The sequence below is a fragment of the Cervus canadensis genome, chromosome 32 (genome assembly GCF_019320065.1).
Source record: "Cervus canadensis isolate Bull #8, Minnesota chromosome 32, ASM1932006v1, whole genome shotgun sequence".
Classification (NCBI taxonomy): Eukaryota; Metazoa; Chordata; class Mammalia; order Artiodactyla; family Cervidae; genus Cervus; species Cervus canadensis.
The window spans coordinates 32,973,887-32,992,732 of NC_057417.1; the positions used below are offsets into that span (position 1 = coordinate 32,973,887).

The 18,846-nt window shown below is 55.7% G+C and overlaps 1 protein-coding gene across 6 annotated transcripts in view; it reads right to left on the bottom strand.

The window, feature by feature from the left end:
* Positions 1-18,846, bottom strand: part of SDK1 (sidekick cell adhesion molecule 1) — a 724,732-nt gene that overhangs the window by 66,713 nt on the left and 639,173 nt on the right. For all 6 annotated transcript variants that reach the window (XM_043455307.1, XM_043455310.1, XM_043455311.1 and 3 more), the window contains 6 exons: positions 18,124-18,233; positions 17,077-17,227; positions 16,277-16,514; positions 9,524-9,639; positions 8,091-8,280; positions 6,119-6,217 (listed from right to left, as the gene is read on the bottom strand). In XM_043455307.1, the coding sequence (XP_043311242.1) occupies positions 6,119-6,217; positions 8,091-8,280; positions 9,524-9,639; positions 16,277-16,514; positions 17,077-17,227; positions 18,124-18,233 (904 nt within the window). The remainder of the gene's footprint in view (positions 1-6,118; positions 6,218-8,090; positions 8,281-9,523; positions 9,640-16,276; positions 16,515-17,076; positions 17,228-18,123; positions 18,234-18,846) is intronic.

The following is an 18,846-nucleotide window of genomic DNA, read 5'->3' on the forward strand; positions in this document are numbered from 1 at the left end:
CGGCCCACGGGGATGCAGGTGGAAAGCGATGGGCTGCAGAAACCCAAGCAGCTCAAAGTCACCCGGAAGATGAGGACACGTCGCTCGCTAGAAAGCCAGGAGGGAAAGAGGCGGGCACCACAGGCTGGAGGCGGGTTCCGAGCCATCTGCGGGGAAGGCCGGGGAGGTGGGTAGGGGAGAGTCAGAGAAGAGGCAGCCAAGGATGGGGGGCCTTTGCAGGGGGTGGGGCAGGAGGCGTCTTGGCCAAAGGAGCTGACAGAGAGACCCCAGATCGACTCTGGAGAGTCGAGGGCAGACCTCCCAGGTGGTGGCAAGGCCTTCTAAGGACTGGGTGGTTCCTGGGTAGACAAACGGTGTACACTTGAGAGTTCTGTCCATTGTCTGTTTGGGGACCATCCTGGGGCCCTGAGGCCAAAGCCGCAAAGAGGGCACGGGGCTGCTGACCCCCCGGAAGGCACTGTGGGTGGCGACGGCCCCGTAGTGCCCACTCCTGACTCAGGGAACCCACAGTGGCTGAGTCTCCCCGGGGGGCAAGCGTCAGCCTAGCCCAGATGCCGCCTGGGTTGCTGGTTTTGCAGTCTCTCCGTGTAAGGGTGGGGGGCAGACAAATACAACAGTGGAGCAAACCACGCGTTTGCTAACACAGATCCTATTCAGCTGGGCTCCTAATTCTCAGCAGAGTCCCCCTAATTACACCCTTGTTTGTAATAAGCCAAAGGTCAAGGTTCGGCTCCCACAGGCAGGCCAACTTCTTGAAAGGTCGGGGCATGCCCCGGGGAAAGTGCTGCAAGGCAAATTCCGGAGGCTGGCTAAACTTCCAGGGGCTGGCCCCCTGCAGCCTGGCCCAATCAGGTACCAACATAAAGCCCTCGGACACTGACCACCGCTGTAGCCCGCGCTTTCTTCCTTATATGAAAAGACCTGGCCTGGACGCTGGCCCGGACTATAAAACCCCTCCCCACCCCTCATACCTTGCAGACTCCCTTTGTCTCCTCACTCACCAGCCCCCGGGAGTTCTGCCCGAGAGCGACGCTTAATAAAGGCCTTTACCACCGGTCCTTAGAGGCGGCTTTTTCCTCCCGCGGCGTTTTTCCTAACACTTCTAACCGCGTGGAGGTGGGGATCCGGCCTGTCTGGAGGGACAGACCCTTGCGGCCCAAGGAGCACACGCGTCACTCGAGCTTCGCAGCACCTGAGCGACTGTGAAGCAGCAGCAAATGAGGAGGGGGGGACGACCGCTCTCGGGTGGCCCCCCCGAACCCCCAAGGAAGGCTCTAAACGCTGCGAGCTCTCCCGGTAAAATATTTACGCAAATAAGCAAGTGTTTCTCCCTGTAGGCACCTCCAGTATTTCATGCTGTTAATCTCTTTTGGAAATGAAAGAACATGTTTTTGATACAGATTACAAAAGCTCTCGCTGCAGAGATGTTTATGTGCTCAGAAGGCCACACCGCAGGAGTGGGGACGCCGACTCTAGGTCCCTGGACGTAAAGTGAGTCTTGAAAAAAGATGTTTTCCTTTCTCCCCTGTGAACACCAATCTGAATCTTTAGAAATTGTTTTCCCGTCTTTCTGCAGCATCTACAATTTGGTGAGCTGGCGGTAATAATATCCGGGTGACAGGTTACCTAGACAATGTTTGTTACAATTACCACTACATGCCTCACAGCCCGAGAGGGCATCGGGGGAGGTGGAGGGCTGTGTTCCGCAGCCTCGGAGTCCGACCCCCTCCTGACCTGGGGTTTTGTGATTTTCAAGGACCTCCGGGACTAGAGATCTATGCCCAGACGTCTCAGTGCCTTGGGGGCATCCTATAACCTGGCCCCAAGCTGCCTCTCAGCAGGAACCTTCCGCTGGAGCCGCCAGGGTGATGGAGAATGAAGCCTTGCAACACGCCTGTGATAGACACAGAGAAACGCTGAGTGCAGACACAGCAACGGGGAGGAGACCGCTCTGGTCCGAGAGCAGGGAGGAGGTGCGGAAGGGCCACAGCGTCCAGCCGGCGCCGAACGGCACTGGCTATTCTGGGTTTTCGGTGCCCTGCACGATACCCGGGAGGTCTGATCACGGGTCCCCCCTGAGGCGGGCAGCCTGGCCCAGAGGGGCTAAGTGAGCTACCCCCCACCCCAGTCTGTCTGCAATGCCTGAGCGGAACCTCAGGCCGCCTTACTGAGGATCTGGGGATACAAAGGGGCAGGGAGGCCAGTCACTCTAAAGCGAGGAGCAAAGGGGCCCTGGTGGGCTCTGAACCCCGGCCACCGGCGCCTGTCGGCATGCGGCTTTCACTACATTGCTGTTCAGCTGCTCAGTCGTGTCCGGCTCTTTGCGACTTCACGGACTGCAGCACGCCAGGCCTCCCTGTCCCTCACCGTCTCCCGGGGTTTGCCCAAGTTCATATCTGTTGAACTGGTGATGCCGTCCAACCGTCTCATCCTCCGCCGCCCTCTTCTCCTTTTGTCTTCAATCTTTCCCAGCATCAGGGTCTTTCCCAGTGAGTCATCAGGTGGCCAGAGTATTGGAGCTTCAGCTTCACCACAGGTGTGTACTCATACATGACAACTGGTCGTGTCTGCAGAGTTTTCAAGGGTGCTGAGACATTTTCGAGCTGGGGGGATGTTTTTGCAACTTGTTTTTCCTGCAACAGATGTTTGTGAGGCTTTTTCATGGCACCTCCTGGAGCGCGCGGCCGTTACTTTAACGGTCTCTGTGATTTCTCTGTATGAACAGACCACGGTTCACCTTCTCATCGCCTCACTGATGGACATTTGGGTTGTGTCCAGTTGTCTCTTTTCTAAATTCCCTGTTATTTAAAGCAGTCTGCCGTGACTCTCTGTGCGTTTTGCTCTGCGAACCGGAGTGAGGATTTCTCAGAGTTAAGGCCTGGAGCGGGGCGGCTGGGTGGGGGGGTGCACCCGCCCTGGTCATCCCCTCGGCAGCTACGCTTGTGCTCCCGGGGAGAGCGTGTGAGGCTTCTCCCCGCCTCCTCACCTCTCCTGGGGACCATCAGACCTGCTGTGCTTCTGACGACTGTGAAATGGTATCTAAATTATCTGCATTGTGGTCTGAATTATCATTGTACACGTTGCTTTCACAATCAGAAAAAGTTAAAGACCAGTAAAAGCAGGGGACATGATTCTCAAGCGAGCCGCTGAGCTTCTGTGGACGGGGGACTCCGGGCTCCTGGGGGACTCGTGTGGCGACTGGGTGCAGAAGCTTTGGGGGCCAAGAGGAGAAGAGCCCGGCCCAGGTGGGGATGGGTGGGGAGGGGAGGCAGCAGGCGGAGGTGCCCTCTGATGTGGTTCTCAGGGGTGGAGCAGCATCCGGGGACGGGGGTCTTTCCTGGCAGGGGACTCGGGAAGGGTCACCGCCCAGCGCTGGCTGAGGCCGCAGCCCTGCCGGGGTTTCAGAGAAGTCCTGGAAGAAGCAGCTCAAAGTTGCAGTCACAAAGCCGAGCACGTGTCTGTGTGTGCTAACACAGGGAAGGGCAGGCCTTCCTCTGCCCGCTCCCGCGGAGCGCTGCTGTCAGAACCGATTTTCATCGGCCCGGGAGGGCTGCGGAGAGCACGGAGATGATCACAGAACTGGGACTGCCGGGTCTCAGCCGAGGTGGGGTGTGTGTTTGTGTGTGGGTGGGTGGGGGGGACCCGCGGGGGGCCAGTTGGGGGGACTTCACATCTCTGCTCCGAACGTGCGTCTTGTTCCTCAGCACACTGGGGCTCCTCTCCCAGGGAGTGGGCGGTGATCAGACGGTTTGTCCTGCTGCTTCCATAACAGGCTGCAGAGAGGAGGGCAGCCCTGCCTGCGTGTGGGCTCCGGGCACCTCGAGAGCAGCGTCAGCTCCACAGACCATGAGCGCCCCAGGGCCTTAGACCAGCCGGCCGGGGCCTCTCAGCTGCACGGGGTCTGAGACGCACACTGTAACAGAGGCTCCTCCATGATGGCTGTGGTTTTAGTGGCCAGAATGTCCAGGTCCTTGGTGACCTGGCTCGGGAGTGCCGTCCTCACACAGCAGCGCCTCCCGGGGCCGCAGAGGACAGGGCTGAGCCGTGCAGATGGCGAGCGTGCCCCGGGCCCGTCTTAATGAAGCCGGGGCTTGGCAGTATCTGCCTTGCTGCTCGCCCTTTCACGGCTGCCAGTTGTTGTCCAGAAGACAAATCTGATCATGTCCCTTTGCTGCTCAAGGTCCTTGGCGGACTCCCTTGGCACAGATTTTCAAACTTTTTTTTTTTTTTAAATGAAGTGAAACCCTTTTTCAAACAAAATCTTACAATCCTCACCTGGAGAGCAGGTGTAAGTGGTATGTTTTACTGCCATTTGTAAGCAGTGTTTAGGGTGTGACTGTCAAATTACCTGCAACCCGAGCAGACATTTTTGGGGTCTGTGGTGGGTGAGGAGGAGGAAGGACCGTACTTCAGGGCCAGCCTGGCCCCGGGGGACACACGGGCCCTCAAAGGCCCAGGTGGGAAGGTCTGGGCCGCTGGCCTCTCCTGCACTCGACGCAACACCTTCCCAGCGGTTCACAGCCCGGCTGGCCCACACCCCCCAGGGATGTTTATGCTCCCACAGGCGGAAGGCAGCGTTTGGTTCAAGACTCGGGAACCCACCCATGTGACGGAGCAGACCCTCTGGGTCTTCCCGGGACAGCCTGCTCCCTGTATCCTGGGCTGGGGCCCCTCTCTGAAGCTCCCAGGAACAGTGTGTGCTGTCCCTCAGCTGTCCCACAGGTGCTGAGACCCCCGCCGCAGGAGAGCCGCTGACTGCAGGGTGACCTTGAGCACTCGGCCCCCAGGTCTGCGGAGCCTGAGGAGTGCTGGGCCAACCCCTGTGACCCTGCCTGTTGCCTCACTGTCCGACAGCCACAGTACAGCGCATGCTGATCACACCCCCCACTGGCCTTTAAAAGCGTTTGCTGAAACCCTGGGGAGTCGGGCGTTTTGAGCACCAGCTGCCCTGACGCCTTGCTTGTCCCCTGGCAGTAAACACTGCACTTGCCTTCTCCACGGCCTGGTGTCAGATTGGCTTTACCGCCTGCGGGTGAGCGGACCCAATATTTTGTTTACCAACACTCATCCTCAAGTTCCAGGCTGAAAACACCGTCCAGCCCTGAGCCCCTGATCCAGGAGACGCTGCCCTGCAGGGCGTTCTGTGGAACCTCCCCACATCGAGGGCTTCCCGGGTGGCTGAGTGCTAAAGAAGCCGCCTGCCAACGCAGGAGATGCAGGAGAAGCAGGTTCAGTCCCTGGGTCAGGAAGATCCCCTGGAGGAGGAAATGGCACCCCACGCCAGTTTTCTTGCCTGGATAACCCCATGGACAGAGGAGCCTGGCGGGCCACAGTCCATGCGGCTGCAGAGTTGGACGTGAAGGAGGGACTGAGCGCGCGCACCCCGCACACACAGGACCGTGCAGTCCTGTCGCTGATGTCTCCCCTTTGAGGACCTGCCCTGCCAGCGTCTCACTCACTCCTTACCCGCCTCCCCTCCGCCCTCCTCTCCCCACCGCCCCCCACCCCCACACACAAGGCCTGGCACATCAGAGGCTCCGGATTTGTCACAGTGAAAGGGTGAACAAATCAACGGACTGATGATCTTTAAAAATAAAACTTGCTGCCTTTGGGAAACTGGGGCAAATTAAGGCTCTTCACCCAAGTTATCAGAGCTGGCCCCCTGAACACCAAGTTCAAAGCAAACCGCTTCCCTGGGACCCAAGCACGCAGTTCACTTGGAAAACTTCCTCGAAGGCCTGGGTGCAAGCCCTGCAGCAGAAGAGAGATGCTTCCAGACCCTGGAGCAAGGCCCATGGGAATCTTCTATGAAAAGCCAGCCCGCTGTTTTCCAAACACACGTCAAAATAACTGGGTTATTTCTGAGCAGAGGGAAGGTCAATTACAAATGGTACTGCCGTGAACCGTGAACAGATTCTGGGCGAACAGAATGTAAATTTCATTCTGCAAAGAACCCTTAGAGCAGGAGACACAGGGCTGTGGTCTCTCGGCTCAGAAAATGCCAGGCTGCTGTGGATGGGATTTTTTTTTTTTTAACCTTTTAGACATCTAATAAAAATGGATGGAATCAATCTGATTGTCATTTCTCTCTGAGCTGTGATCCCCGCCGCTCCCTTACCTAGAATAATGCCGTTGGGCTCCTCTGGAGGCTGCCACACGATCCGCACAGACGAGAGCCTCACCTCCGGGAACACGAGCCTCACGGGCGGGCCTGGGGCTGAAGGGGGAAAAAAAAAAGACCTGAGAATCAGGCCCCACCGGGGATGTCACGTGGGTACATGGCGGGGTTTCGCAGGGTCCTGTGGGCTGGCCGAGGACAGTCACGACTGCTGACGACACTGCTCGTGGGTGAATCTCTCTGAGTTTTGGGAAGGTGACTTTTGCAGCGCTCAGGAACCAGGCTGGGAGTCCTGAGCGTTGCCGAAAGCTGTCCGCTACAGTCGCTAAGTAGCATGGGAGAGGGCACATCAAGTGAGAGTAGAGACTTCGCCACTCTGAGCTGATTCCTCTCCCGGTCTGGACGTCCACACAGCAGGTGTCAGGTGAAGAGGGTGGCTGAACGTCCCTCCCAACTTCCAATGGAGGTTACAGGGACTGACCAAATAACACGGCTACAACAATGGCCTTCCTCTTAGATGCACGAGCCCTCTCCTGCATCGTCCCAGAAAATCAAGAGGCGATGTCCACAAATGCATATAATAGTTCTTCTTCACGGTCTGGTGCACCAGTAATTCAAAAACTAGCTGTGTGTGCAGGCACCACTGAATAACAGCGTCCTAGACACTGTAAAATATATTTACTTAAATGGACAAGCTAGTAAATGTGTGGCCAGCGTGGGAACTTCTCGTTGGAACTTAAGAACTGACTCTTCCCAGGCAAGAGGTAATAGGCATGGAACAATCAAATAGAAATAAAATGACGTGTGTTACAGTCGTTGCAGGGCTGCTGAATTTTGCCTCAAGCTAGTAAGTTGAGAATGGTATTTTAAATTATAAACTTGTGTTCTGAACCCTGTGTTTTGGTGAAATAAATGGAAGGAGGCCACGGGCTCACATGCCAGGATCGATTCACAAATGGGAAACTCTGACGTCTGGTCTGTCTTCTGTGGCTTCTGCCCCTCACTGTCCCCATGGGTGATCGCTTGCATCGTGATGAAATGAGGGGAAGGGGAAACAAGTTTATATCACAGACTGTGGCAGAAAACAGACATCAGTCCACGATTCTGCTGCCTGTGCTTTGGGAAGAATATCTTCCCAAGTTTGAGGGACGGTTATTAAATGTCCCGTTACTGTTCATTCAGGTGGTCCTGGACACAACACACAGTTTTGCAAAGACATGGCTTTCAGGTCACAGGGTCCCTTTCAGCCCCTGGCTGCCCTGAGACCAGCCCCGGAGGAAGGACGATGCTCGAGGAACTCCCTCCTCTGACCCAGGCGGGGCCCAGATCCCGAGCTGTCTCCCAGCAAACGGGGAGGAGGGTATCATCTCAGCAGTTAGAGCGCATTCCAGGCTGATTTAATTCCTTCAGTAAAAATGCTGAAGAAAATCTCTGGTGCCTCACTTTCAGCTGAATCTGAGCCTGGCTTTTCTGGGGAGGTGGGGAAGAATATTTGCCACAGTGTGGTTAACAAAGATCATGTACAGGAGCTAACCTTGGGTGGCTGACATCTGCAAAGTGGAGAAACATCCCTGAGGATTTAGACAACTGTCAAGAGGTACTTGTTTCTGGGGTTGGGAACCTGGGCACCCCAGCCCTTCAAACATGTGCTCTGAGGGGGCTTGTAATAATCTCATTATGCAGACGAGAGCGGGTCACCCCAGGGAACCTAGGGCTTTTCACCAGAAGTGGCCTGAGGTTTCCTGGCCTGGCCCATCCGGCCTTTCAGGCTCACGGCTAACCTGTAAACACTCTGGCTGAAACTGGCTGTAGGAGCGCTCTGTGGTCAGAAAACAACTTTGTTTCATTTTCCTCTGCTGAAAGGAGGGGAGAAGAAGTGTTCTGAAAATTAAGTTGAAAATGACCACCATCCAAAGGGTGTGGACGGGGACAGCAAACCGGGGCGGGGGGCAGAGGCATGGCCCCGACGTACCGTCGTCTTTGGTGCGTTCCAGGATGGGGGGCGTGCTGGGGACCCCGTTCCCGATGCGGGTGAAGGCCAGCACCTGGAGCTCGTAGAGCACGAACTTGCCCAGGCCCGCCAGCAGCGCCGACTGCGTGTGGTTCCCGCGCACCACGTGGCTCCGGGGCTCAGGGTCCAGGTCTTTGGCCCGGAACAGGATCTGAGCGGCGACACAGAGGGCGGGGAGGGGAGGCGGTGTGAGGAGGGGCCTGGGGGCTCAGGACCACCGGTGAGGACCAGGGTCCTCCCCCAGGGCGGCCGGTGGAGGGCATGGGGATCTAATTCCTAACCGCTGGCGTTTTTTGGGGAAAGATGGAAGTGCAGCAATTTCCTGGAGATTGGAAGTTGGCTGCAGCAATGACCCAGCCCTTGGCTGGCTGGGCGAGCCAGACACTCACTGTAATTTACAGGATTTGAGGTCCCCGGTGGCAGCCCCTAAAACCAGGGCTCAACACGAACACAGAGACATCCCGCTTCTTGTGAAAGGAGCAGCGGCCAACCTAGGCAGCATGGTTGTTAGGAGACGGGCCTCCTGCCTCGGACGACCTGGGGACCCCCGAGCCCGACACCCCACCCCGGGGCCGTTCACTGCTCTCACTGCAGAGGTGGCCACTCTGAGACGGTCCCTCCACAGCCCGCCAGCTCCTCACTCCCAGAGCTCGTCCCCTGGGAGCTGGCCCGCAGGAGCAGCGGCCGGAAGGCTGTGAAGGGCGGGGGTCGGGAGGGAGGCCTGTCCACGGCCAGGTGGGGCTGTGGGCGCTGCTCTCAGAGCTGGGCCAGGGGATCGCTGCATCCAAAGGGGTGGGAAGGGAGTGATCAGGATGCCCCGGGGTGGCGGTGGGGCGTGAGGACAGGAGCAAACAGAATGGGATCTAGAAGACGGACGGCCCAAGGAGAGGGCTGGAGCGTGTGAGACACACGGGGCCTCACGGTCAAACCCAGGAAGGTCCGTCCTGCTGCTGGGGGAGCGGACGGAATAGAACACGGGGGTTTTGAGGGTCTGGGTAAAAGCACAGAGGGCTGGCCCAGAAAGGTCTCCCAGAGAAGCCAGGAGGTGTCCAAGCCTCGATGCCAGGGCCACCACCCAGGACGGACGTGGGCGGTGATGACACCTGCAGACACGTGGGTAGGGGCCTCAGGACTCGTCCTTGGCATTTTACAAAATCAGCAACCGCTGATGGGAAGGCACAACCGCCATGCCGCCCGTCTTGGGGGAGGACACGGGCTCAGAGCGCCTCGCATGGGCTCGCGCGACCAGGGTGGACCGACCCTCACCCCAGACAGTGATGAGGGAGACGAGAGGAGGGGTGTGGAGTCCAGGAAACAGCCAGAGCCGGCGATGCACAGGCCATGCGAGCTCGCGGGCCGTGGAGGCAGGCGGGCAAGGTCACCTGGGCACGTACCTTGTAGCCCAGGATGAGCCCGTTCTGGTCCGGTTCGGGGACCGAGGCCCACGTCAGTAAGATCTGGGTGGAGCTGACGGCCTCGGCTGACACGTTTTCAGGGGCGGCTGAAGGAACTGCAAGGAATGAGTTAAAGAGATTGGCTCCGGAAGTCTAAAGGCTTCTACAAATAAAGGTCTAATTTTTACCCTTCTAATCAAGTTGTCCTTGAAATAGCAATGCACTCTGAGCGTTTTGCAGTGATCAGATTAAACCTGCAGGGGTATCATGGAAATGTAAATCTCCTTAATATTAGCAACAAATTCCATAAATCCTGGGTATTTAGGAGCTCCATGCTACCCGAGTCCACCCAGAGAGAAAATAAGCTTGTCTGATTCTTATATTAACTGGTGAGAACTGCGACTTTTATCTCAGACAAAATCCTCACTTTCAGACACAGTTCACAGACCTCTCTAAATGTGGACTGTGAGGGGGTTCAGGCAGGTGGAGAGAGGAGGAGGGGAGGTTACGATCTATGCCCGGGGTGGGGGCAGGGGAGACTTAGAAGGTGCACCTCTCGGTGGGGAGGGGGTGACAGGCACCAGGCCAAGGGGGTGCCAGCACCCCAAGCGCCTCCATGGTCGAAAAGGAGAACATGTCAAGTTCACGAAACTCATGGGCACATAACACGTGATGGGGCTGTGACACCTCAGTGACCACCCCCAGGACCAGCCTGCCGACTGGCTCACTCATCCATCCGTCCATCCATTCACTCATTCATCCCTTCATTCCTTCACGTCCTCTGTCACTCATTCACTCACTCATTTACTCATTTGTTCACTCCCTCACTCACGCATTCACTCACTCATTTACTGCCTCATGCATAAGCACTGCCTTCTTTCTGCTCAGCCACTGTGAAGGCTCCTCTGGTAGTCAGTCAGTCTGAAGACAGAAAGTGACGTATGTTTGCACAACGACACAGCTCCCCAACTCTGCTTCCTAGAGCTTCTATACCAAACTGACGTGCTCTTTGCTGTGGGTTGAATTGTGTCCCTTCAAGTTCCCATGGTGAGTCCTGACCCTCTGGGCCCAGAATGTGACCTCATTGGGGAACAGGGTCCCTGTGGATGTAATTAGTCTGACGAGGTCGCATGGTGGTGGGGTGGGCCCTACTCTAGCAGGACTGGCATCCCTGAGAAGAGACAGACGTGAACGTGGGGAGACCCCCAACCTCTGGCAGGACTGGGTTTGTACTGCCACAGCTGAGGAGCTTCCAGGAGCTGGGCGGGGGGAGGACCACCCCTCCCGGCACCTGTGGGAGCTCAGCTCTGCACACACTCCTCTCTCCCCCTTCTGGCCTTCAGAGCCGCGAGAGAATATATTTTTGCTGCTTGAAGCCACCACTCTGGGGCATGTGATTACAGCAGGCCCAGGAAATGAGGCGCTGCTGTAATCAAGTCTTTAAGAAAAAATGAGAGGGCTCGTGCAGGCCCTGGAGGAGACGCTGCTCCGTTGTTGGCCAGCTCGTCCTGGTTGCTCCACAAGTGGTGGGTTGGGATGGAGATGGAGGAGCCAAAGAGGGCCCAGGGGCAGGTCGGGCCTCACAGGGCAACTTGCTGGGAGCGCTGAGCCTGGAAGGACGGCTTCCCTGGCCTGACCGCCCGGGAGGCAGGAACCATGCCCCCCCCAACCCCTTGTCCACTCGCGAGGCTGACTGACGGTCCTTGGAGCCTGACTGATGAGACTGACAGTCCTCAGAGCCTGACTGACGAGGCTGACTGACGGGCCTCAGAGCCTGACTGACGAGGCTGACAGTCCTCACAGCCTGACTGATGAGGCTGACTGATGGGCCTCAGAGTCTGACGATCCTTGGAGCCTGACTGATGGGCCTCAGAGCCTGACTGACGGGCCTCAGAGCCTGACTGATGAGGCTGACTGACGGTCCTCAGTGCCTGACTGACGAGGCTGGCTGACGGGCCTCAGAGCCTGACTGACAAGACTGACAGTCCTCACAGCCTGACTGATGAGTCTGACTGACGGGCCTCAGAGTCTGACGATCCTTGGAGCCTGACTGATGAGGCTGACTGACGGGCCTCAGAGCCTGACTGACGAGGCTGACTGATGGTCCTCAGTGTCTGACTGACGAGACTGACGGACAGTCCTCACAGCCTGACTGATGAGGCTGACTGATGGTCCTCAGTGCCTGACTGACGAGGCTGACTGACAGGCCTCAGTGTCTGACTGACGAGACTGACAGTCCTCACAGCCTGACTGATGAGGCTGACTGATGGTCCTCAGTGCCTGACTGATGAGGCTGACTGACTATCCTCAGAGTCTGACTGACGGTCCTCAGTGCCTGACTGACGAGGCTGACTGACAGGCCTCAGTGTCTGACTGACGAGATTGACAGTCCTCACAGCCTGACTGATGAGGCTGACTGATGGTCCTCAGTGCCTGACTGACGAGGCTGACTGACAGGCCTCAGTGTCTGACTGACGAGACTGACAGTCCTCACAGCCTGACTGATGAGGCTGACTGATGGTCCTCAGTGCCTGACTGATGAGGCTGACTGACTATCCTCAGAGTCTGACTGACGGTCCTCAGTGCCTGACTGACGAGGCTGACTGACAGGCCTCAGTGTGTGACTGATGAGATTGACAGTCCTCACAGCCTGACTGACGAGGCTGACTGACGGTCCTCAGAGCCCAGGCGTGGACTGGCTGCCATGTGGGTTGGCTGACGCCCCCACAACACACACACACCGCTGTTGGCACCTGTCCATCCTGAGCACAGGGGTCCTCCTTCCTGACAGTTCTGGAGAGAATACGCTGGCCAGCTCACCTGGCTGATTAACTTTTTCTTCCCAGCTATGTCAGTAGAGGGTCATTCATTCCATCATTCAATCATTCAACAAAACACTCTAATTTACTTGAGCAGATTTGTGTCACAGGGATGGAATCTTCCTGGTTTCTGGTAAACTCAGCCCCCTGAAGGGAGCAGGCCGGCTGCATACCCCACCCTGAGTCCCCGTACTGTCCATGGGGGCTCCCCTGGCGTCACTCGTGTCTTCTACCCATCAGGGGCTCCCCCTCGGTGTTGTAACTTCCAAGGAGGTTACCAGGACATTGCTGACACATATGCTTATTTTAGTAAAAAAAAAAAACAACTGAGCGAGAAGCTGGCACGTTGCATCAGTTGTGCATTAAAGGTGTCACTTATCATTCAAAGCGAAGGTAAACTTACAATTTTCCGACTTCATTTTCCACTTTACTTAGAACCAGGTGAGAGGAGCAAGTATACTGTATCAAGACACTAGCGTTAAGTTCTACATTTCCGTCTCTCTGCAAAGAGAGAGGCCATTGTCATAGCAACGCAAACTGGCCACCTCTCAATCTTTAACTATCTCCTGCGGTTCATCTCGGAGACCAGAAGGGCCCAGTTCTCACTGTAGACCCACATGTGACAGATGACTTTCTGAGACGTGGTAACAGGTGCCTCCACACACTGGCAGGCCATCGTGTCCCCAGAGAGTGAGGGCAACTGGGCAACCGTGGCAGCTCGGCCTCGGTGCCCAGAGCGCAGCTGGGTCCCCAACGAGGAGACAGGCTGAGCAAACGGTAGTGCTCAGGATGGGAATTTCAGCCGATTCAAGTCTCGCCAGGGAAAACTGCCATTTGGTTACAAAATATTTATGTTCTTAAGATTTGGGGAAAAAAATCTTGCACATTACCTAAGTTGTGGGAGATTCAACTCCTTTCCCAGCCTGGTATCTTGAGTTTTGAGACAGTCCTAGAAACTCCCCTTTCATTAAAAACAGTACCATTTAAAATGCATTTTTCCTTCATTTGCTCTCTCACCTCTATAGGGTTTCTTCTCTCTCAGCATCACCTGTGCCTCATATAGTGTCTTTGATTTTACGGGTCTCATTTACCCTTATAATATATCATAAGATGTCATGAAATCAGCTTGACTGCACGTTAAAACTGGACATGTCATGTAAATGTGGCTTGAGAAGTTCTGCGTGATGCTTCCACGGCTGGCTTTCTGCATGTCTGTGCACTGAGCTTCTTAAAGCATGGACATACGGCTGTCTTCTCGGAGGTGCTGCTGTGTTCCAGAAGGAGTCTGCAGGCTTCCTCTCCTCCCAGCTCCCTCTGACCCCTCCTGACTCCATCAGCAGCTGTGACTCTCCACCATCGTGCCCTGGAGACCCCTTCACCCTCTTCACCAAATGCTGAGTGATGACCTCTGACCATTGGTTTTTGTTTTTGTTTTTTTTTGTTGTTGTTCAATTGTTAAGTCGTGTCTGACTCTCTGTGACCCCACAGACTGCAGCACGCCAGGCTCCCCTGCCCTCCACTGTCTCCTGGAGTTTGCTCAAACTCATGTTCATTGAGTTGGTGATACCATCCACCCATCTCATCCTCTGTCTGACCACTGTAAGGATGGCTTTTTAGCAGCTGGAGAGGTTTTTACAAACAGACACTCTCGAGGCAGCCTTTTTGCCATTGGTTGTCTTTGTTGAGTGTTCTTTGAAAACTTTTCCCAAAATATTATTTTCCATTTAAAATTTCACTTTCTTCACCTTCACAGGATATTTAGTTGTTGTTTTCTCAACAAAAGTCTGTAGGTAAGTGCAGAGCTTGAGGTTGACAGTTACTTTCTTTCAGTTCCTTGAGGATTATTATTCCACATTGTCTTCTGGCCTCTGCTGTTCTCGAGAAGTTGGCTTCAAATGGTCTTGGCAGGTGAGTTGTCCTGGGTCCAAATGTTTTTAAGATTTTCTCTTTAGCTCTGGTATTTTGCAGTTGTAGGGCAATGCAATTTGGTGCAGATTTATTTTTATTTTTTCTATTCGGGATTCCTGTCTTCAGTCTGATTCAGTGTCTTACCTCAATTCTGGGATTTGTCAGCCATAATCTCCATGTATTTCCTCCCTCTCATTGCCCTGACCACCCCCTCATCCTTTCTGAATCTTACTGAATGTGTATTGGACCATCTCAGTCTAGTCTTTATGTCTTTTCACTTCTCTATCATACTGCCAGTGTCAATGTCTCTGTGCGGTATTTTGAGATTCTCACTCATTTTCAGCTTCTGGTTTGGCAATTCTCTCTTTTGCAGCGTCTAACCTACTTATTACCTCAATCATAGTGTTTTACTCAACGATTGTGTTTTATTTTTTTTTTCTCTAAGAAAAACTGTTTTAAATGGTATTTTAATCTCTACTTAGAGCTTTAATGCTTTCTTTCAATAACGAAAGACTTTAATATTTATTTCTAGCTTTAGAATCAATGTTATATAACTAAGTCAACGTTACAAATGATTTGTATGTAACAATGTGTAAGATTAAGGTATACAACATAAGACATGAAGAAGACAGGACTTGCCTGGGGCTCAGGAAGCCTCTGAGGAAACAGCTAAGGCCTGATGCAGCTAGTTGCCTGTCTCAGACTGCCCACCTTCATCTCAGCCATCTTGGGTGGAGGTCAGGAAGGTATTCTGAGCATGACTTCTAACAGCCCACGTGGCCTAGGGTAAGCAATCCCCTGATACATCAAGTGCTGGACAGCGTGGGGGGTGGGGTGAGCTGAAAGCAGAGATGTTGTTTTTTCAGGGGAAAGCCTCACTGTTTCAGACCTGTGGAAAGAGCTGGTATGTGTGTCTTTAAAGAGTGTCAGCAACACTCTTTTTTGTGTTTTTACGAGCGCAAACCAGGCCAGCAAGGGTCCTGCAAACCACCGTTGACTAGTCTGTCCATGGAACCTAGGAGATAAGCATTGTGCCGAGGGACCTCTGGAAGCTCTCCTCCCTTCCTGGCAGTAAGCAAAGGGCTGTGAGCGGTCTCCCGGCAGGTGTCAAGAGGCAGAGGCGCCCACCCTTTGCTCATCTCTCCCCTCTGGCATCTGCATGCAGAGATGGCAGTTAGTCTACAGGACGGCAGAGCCTGCGTCCTCAAATCACCCCATGGACCCACTAACAGGCACACCCATCTTAGTCTTTAAAGAGTGAGAAACTCCCATTGTGCGAAAGCAACGGAATTTTTGAGGGTCTGTTTTCTGCGGCAGAGGAAACTGTCTTGACACACCACACGCACAACTTTGTCGGGAGGAACTCCTGAACACCGCGCGTCATAAAGATCCCGTCAGAGTCTCCGTATACTCCTCCTTCCGATCACTGGTGGTGAAAATCATCCCTAATTAAAGCCAACAACACAAGTCCAGCCCCTGGGAGAATCCATCATCAAATGCAAAGCAGTGTCATGGGCTCTGAGGCAGGTTGACCTAATCACTCAGGAGAGTGTCGACAAAGACACGGTGGTGATTGCAGGGGCGGGGGCGGGTAAGGATGAGCCAGTGAGATGCCTGAGCCCGCTCAGCTCCCCCTCCGGGAGACACGGGGGGCCCAGAGCCCGACTCACCCGGCTCCCGGGTCCTCCTCCAGGGAGACACAGGGGGCCCAGAGCCCCGACTCACCCGACTCCTGGGTCTGCCCCCGAGCCTGGGCCCACTCAGCTCCTCCTCCGGGAGACACAGGGGGGCCCGGAGCCCGACTCACCCGACTCCCGGGTCTGCCCCCGAGCCTGGGCCCGCTCAGCTCCTCCTCCGGGAGACACAGGAGGGCCCAGAGCCCGACTCACCCGGCTCCCGGGTCCTTCTCCAGGGAGACACAGGAGGGCCCGGAGCCCCGACTCACCCGACTCCCGGGTCTGCCCCAAGCCTGGGCCCGCTCAGCTCCTCCTCCGGGAGACACAGGGGGGCCCGGAGCCCGACTCACCTGACTCCCGGGTCCGGCCCCGCACGGCCGCACTCCAGGGCCCGGCGCCGATGGCGTTGAAGGCCTGCATCTGCAGCTCGTACTCCGTCCACTCCTCCAGCCCCTCGACCGTGAACTCCCGCTCCAGCCGGTCACTGATGACTTGGGCCAGCACCACAGAGGGCAGGTCCGGGCGCCAGTACTTAATCCTGTAGCCCACGGACTCGGGGTTCCCGTTGTACCGCGAGTCCGGCAGCGGCTGGAAGCGGACGGCAGTCTGTGGTGAGCCCCCGTCTCGGGACTGCCCCCCGTGAGGGTCCCCAAGCACCAGCCTGTCTTATGGGGCTGAGTCCACAGAAAAGCTACTCTGGGGTGAATATTCTTGGACTTTGTCTTTTTTACTTTTCCCTGGAACTTTTCCTCTGTTAATTACAGGAAGCTTTGTCAGTAACTTTAGCTGGACTTAATTTCTTTTAATATATTGTGGCTTAATTTTGTGGGTGAATGTTCTGATTCAATATCAAGCTGGCTCTCTTACAAATACTTTGGACCTGCTCCGTGTCGACCAAGCTTAAGGACTTATAGATCCAGCCTGTGGGACGGTCAACTTTCTTCCCTAAAGAATATGCCTTGGTTCCAAGAAGCCAGTGGGTAACGCTACTAATTAATAAGACAGCTGGGGATGGTCTGAGATCCAACAACCAACTGTAGAGTGCGTTACTTCTTGGTTTAATGACGAGATTAGCTTTGACCTGGACAAAGGCAGGAGGAAGCGATGCCTAAGCTCCAGGCTCCCCGCCCGCCCCCGCGCCCCGACTCACCACCCAGCGGAGCCGCAGGCTGGTCTCGCTGGCAGTGCGGACGGTGATGCTGGTGGGGGCCACGTCCGGGGGCGCCTGCAGCGTCTGGATGACCCTCGAGGACTGACTGAAGGGCCCGGCGCCGACGACGTTCACCTGCCTCATTCGGAACCTGCAGGGAGCGGGGACGCAGGAAAATGGAAGGAACAAAACCACACGCCAATTTCACGTGGCAGATCACGGACCTTGGCAGCTCATTTTATGCTGAATGTTTTCCCCTAAGAATGAGTGAATCTTGATTCACCTGCTCTGAACTTAGGAAGGATGTTAAAATGAGTGTAGGTTCAATAGCACCTCTCATTAGGTTTTTTTTTTTTTTTTAAATCTTTACCTCAGTATTGTATTGAAACAGTGTTCTTCACAAAGATGTAATTTCCCCTTTTACTCCCTGAATTAGTCATTCTCAGTCTTTGTTCTATGAAGTGCATCCATCCTGGCAGAACAGTGACGTTATCACACCCAGCATCTGAGATGACTGGAAATCCTATCTCTTTCCTCAATCTTACGGGAAATCATGGCATCTCAAGCAGCTGCCCTCATTCTACCCTTTGTTTGGGCCAAGGATTTACTGCCTGGATAAGTTTCAGGGTCAAGAGTCAAAGGTTACATGTCACATTAGATGCTTGATTAGTGAAACCCATGCCTCTGGGACCGGGGGAGGGTGAGGCAGAGGGCGTTCCAAGGACGTCTGCTCTTCACACACGCAGCACCCTAATGCCCCAGAGGTGGAGTTCTATAAAAAAAAAAAATGACCTACATCTGCAACCACGTGGGTCTTGGCTACTGAGCCTGATAGACCAGCCATGCCTGCCGGCTGCCCAGCCAGCAAAGCTGGTGGAAGGGACGCTGCTGGCCTGGCAGCAGGGGCAGTCTCTCTGGGAACGACACTCAACAGCATCTGTGTCCTGAAAAGCTGAGTTTACCGCTACGGCGGCTGGAAGCGTGTCAGTCGCACGCGTGCAGCTGGGTTTGCCTCCGTGGACAGAGGCCCCGGTGGGCGGCTCTCACCGGTAGTGAGTGTAGGGCGTGAGGTCCGGGATCTCCAGCGTCTGGGCGTCCGGCTCGTTCTCCTCCTCGCAGAGGGTGACCCACTCCTCCTCGTCCCCGATCGCTCCAACCTGCGGGACGGAGGGCCTGGGACCCACTGGACCGAGCGGGGCCGAGGCCGCGGCCGCCCCCTCACGCGGGGGGCGTTCAGTTCCGTGAGCGCACACCCCTCCCCCCGACCTGCGCCTCCGAGCCGGGGCCCCTCTGTCCCCACCACTGGGCCTGGGGGTTTCAGTCAGCAGCTCTCGGTCAGGGCCTGGGCACACCCCGGCCCCAGGGACTCAGACTGAGGACTCAGGACGGGACCTGCCTTTGGGTCCTTTGTCCCTGCAGACAGGGGACCACCCGGCAGAGACCACCTGCCCGGCCCCACGGAGCGTCCAGAGCTGCGCCTCCCGCTTCTACCCCGACGCCTTCTGCCCGGACACACGCCGAAGACACCACCGCTGGCCGGGCGTCTGGATGGCCCTGTGCAGGGGACCCCGCTGCTGCCCTGGGAACTGGCTGGGGTGGCAAAGCCTGCCTCGGGGCACAGCTGACCCAACAATGCCTTCTGTCCCAAACCCCGCCTGTCCCCTCATCTCCTGCCGATTTTATTCCCTGTCCGTGAACTCCCGTCCAGCCATCTGCCCAGGAGGTATATTCAGCCCTTCCAGGACCACCGGGCCTGACCCCGAGCCACAC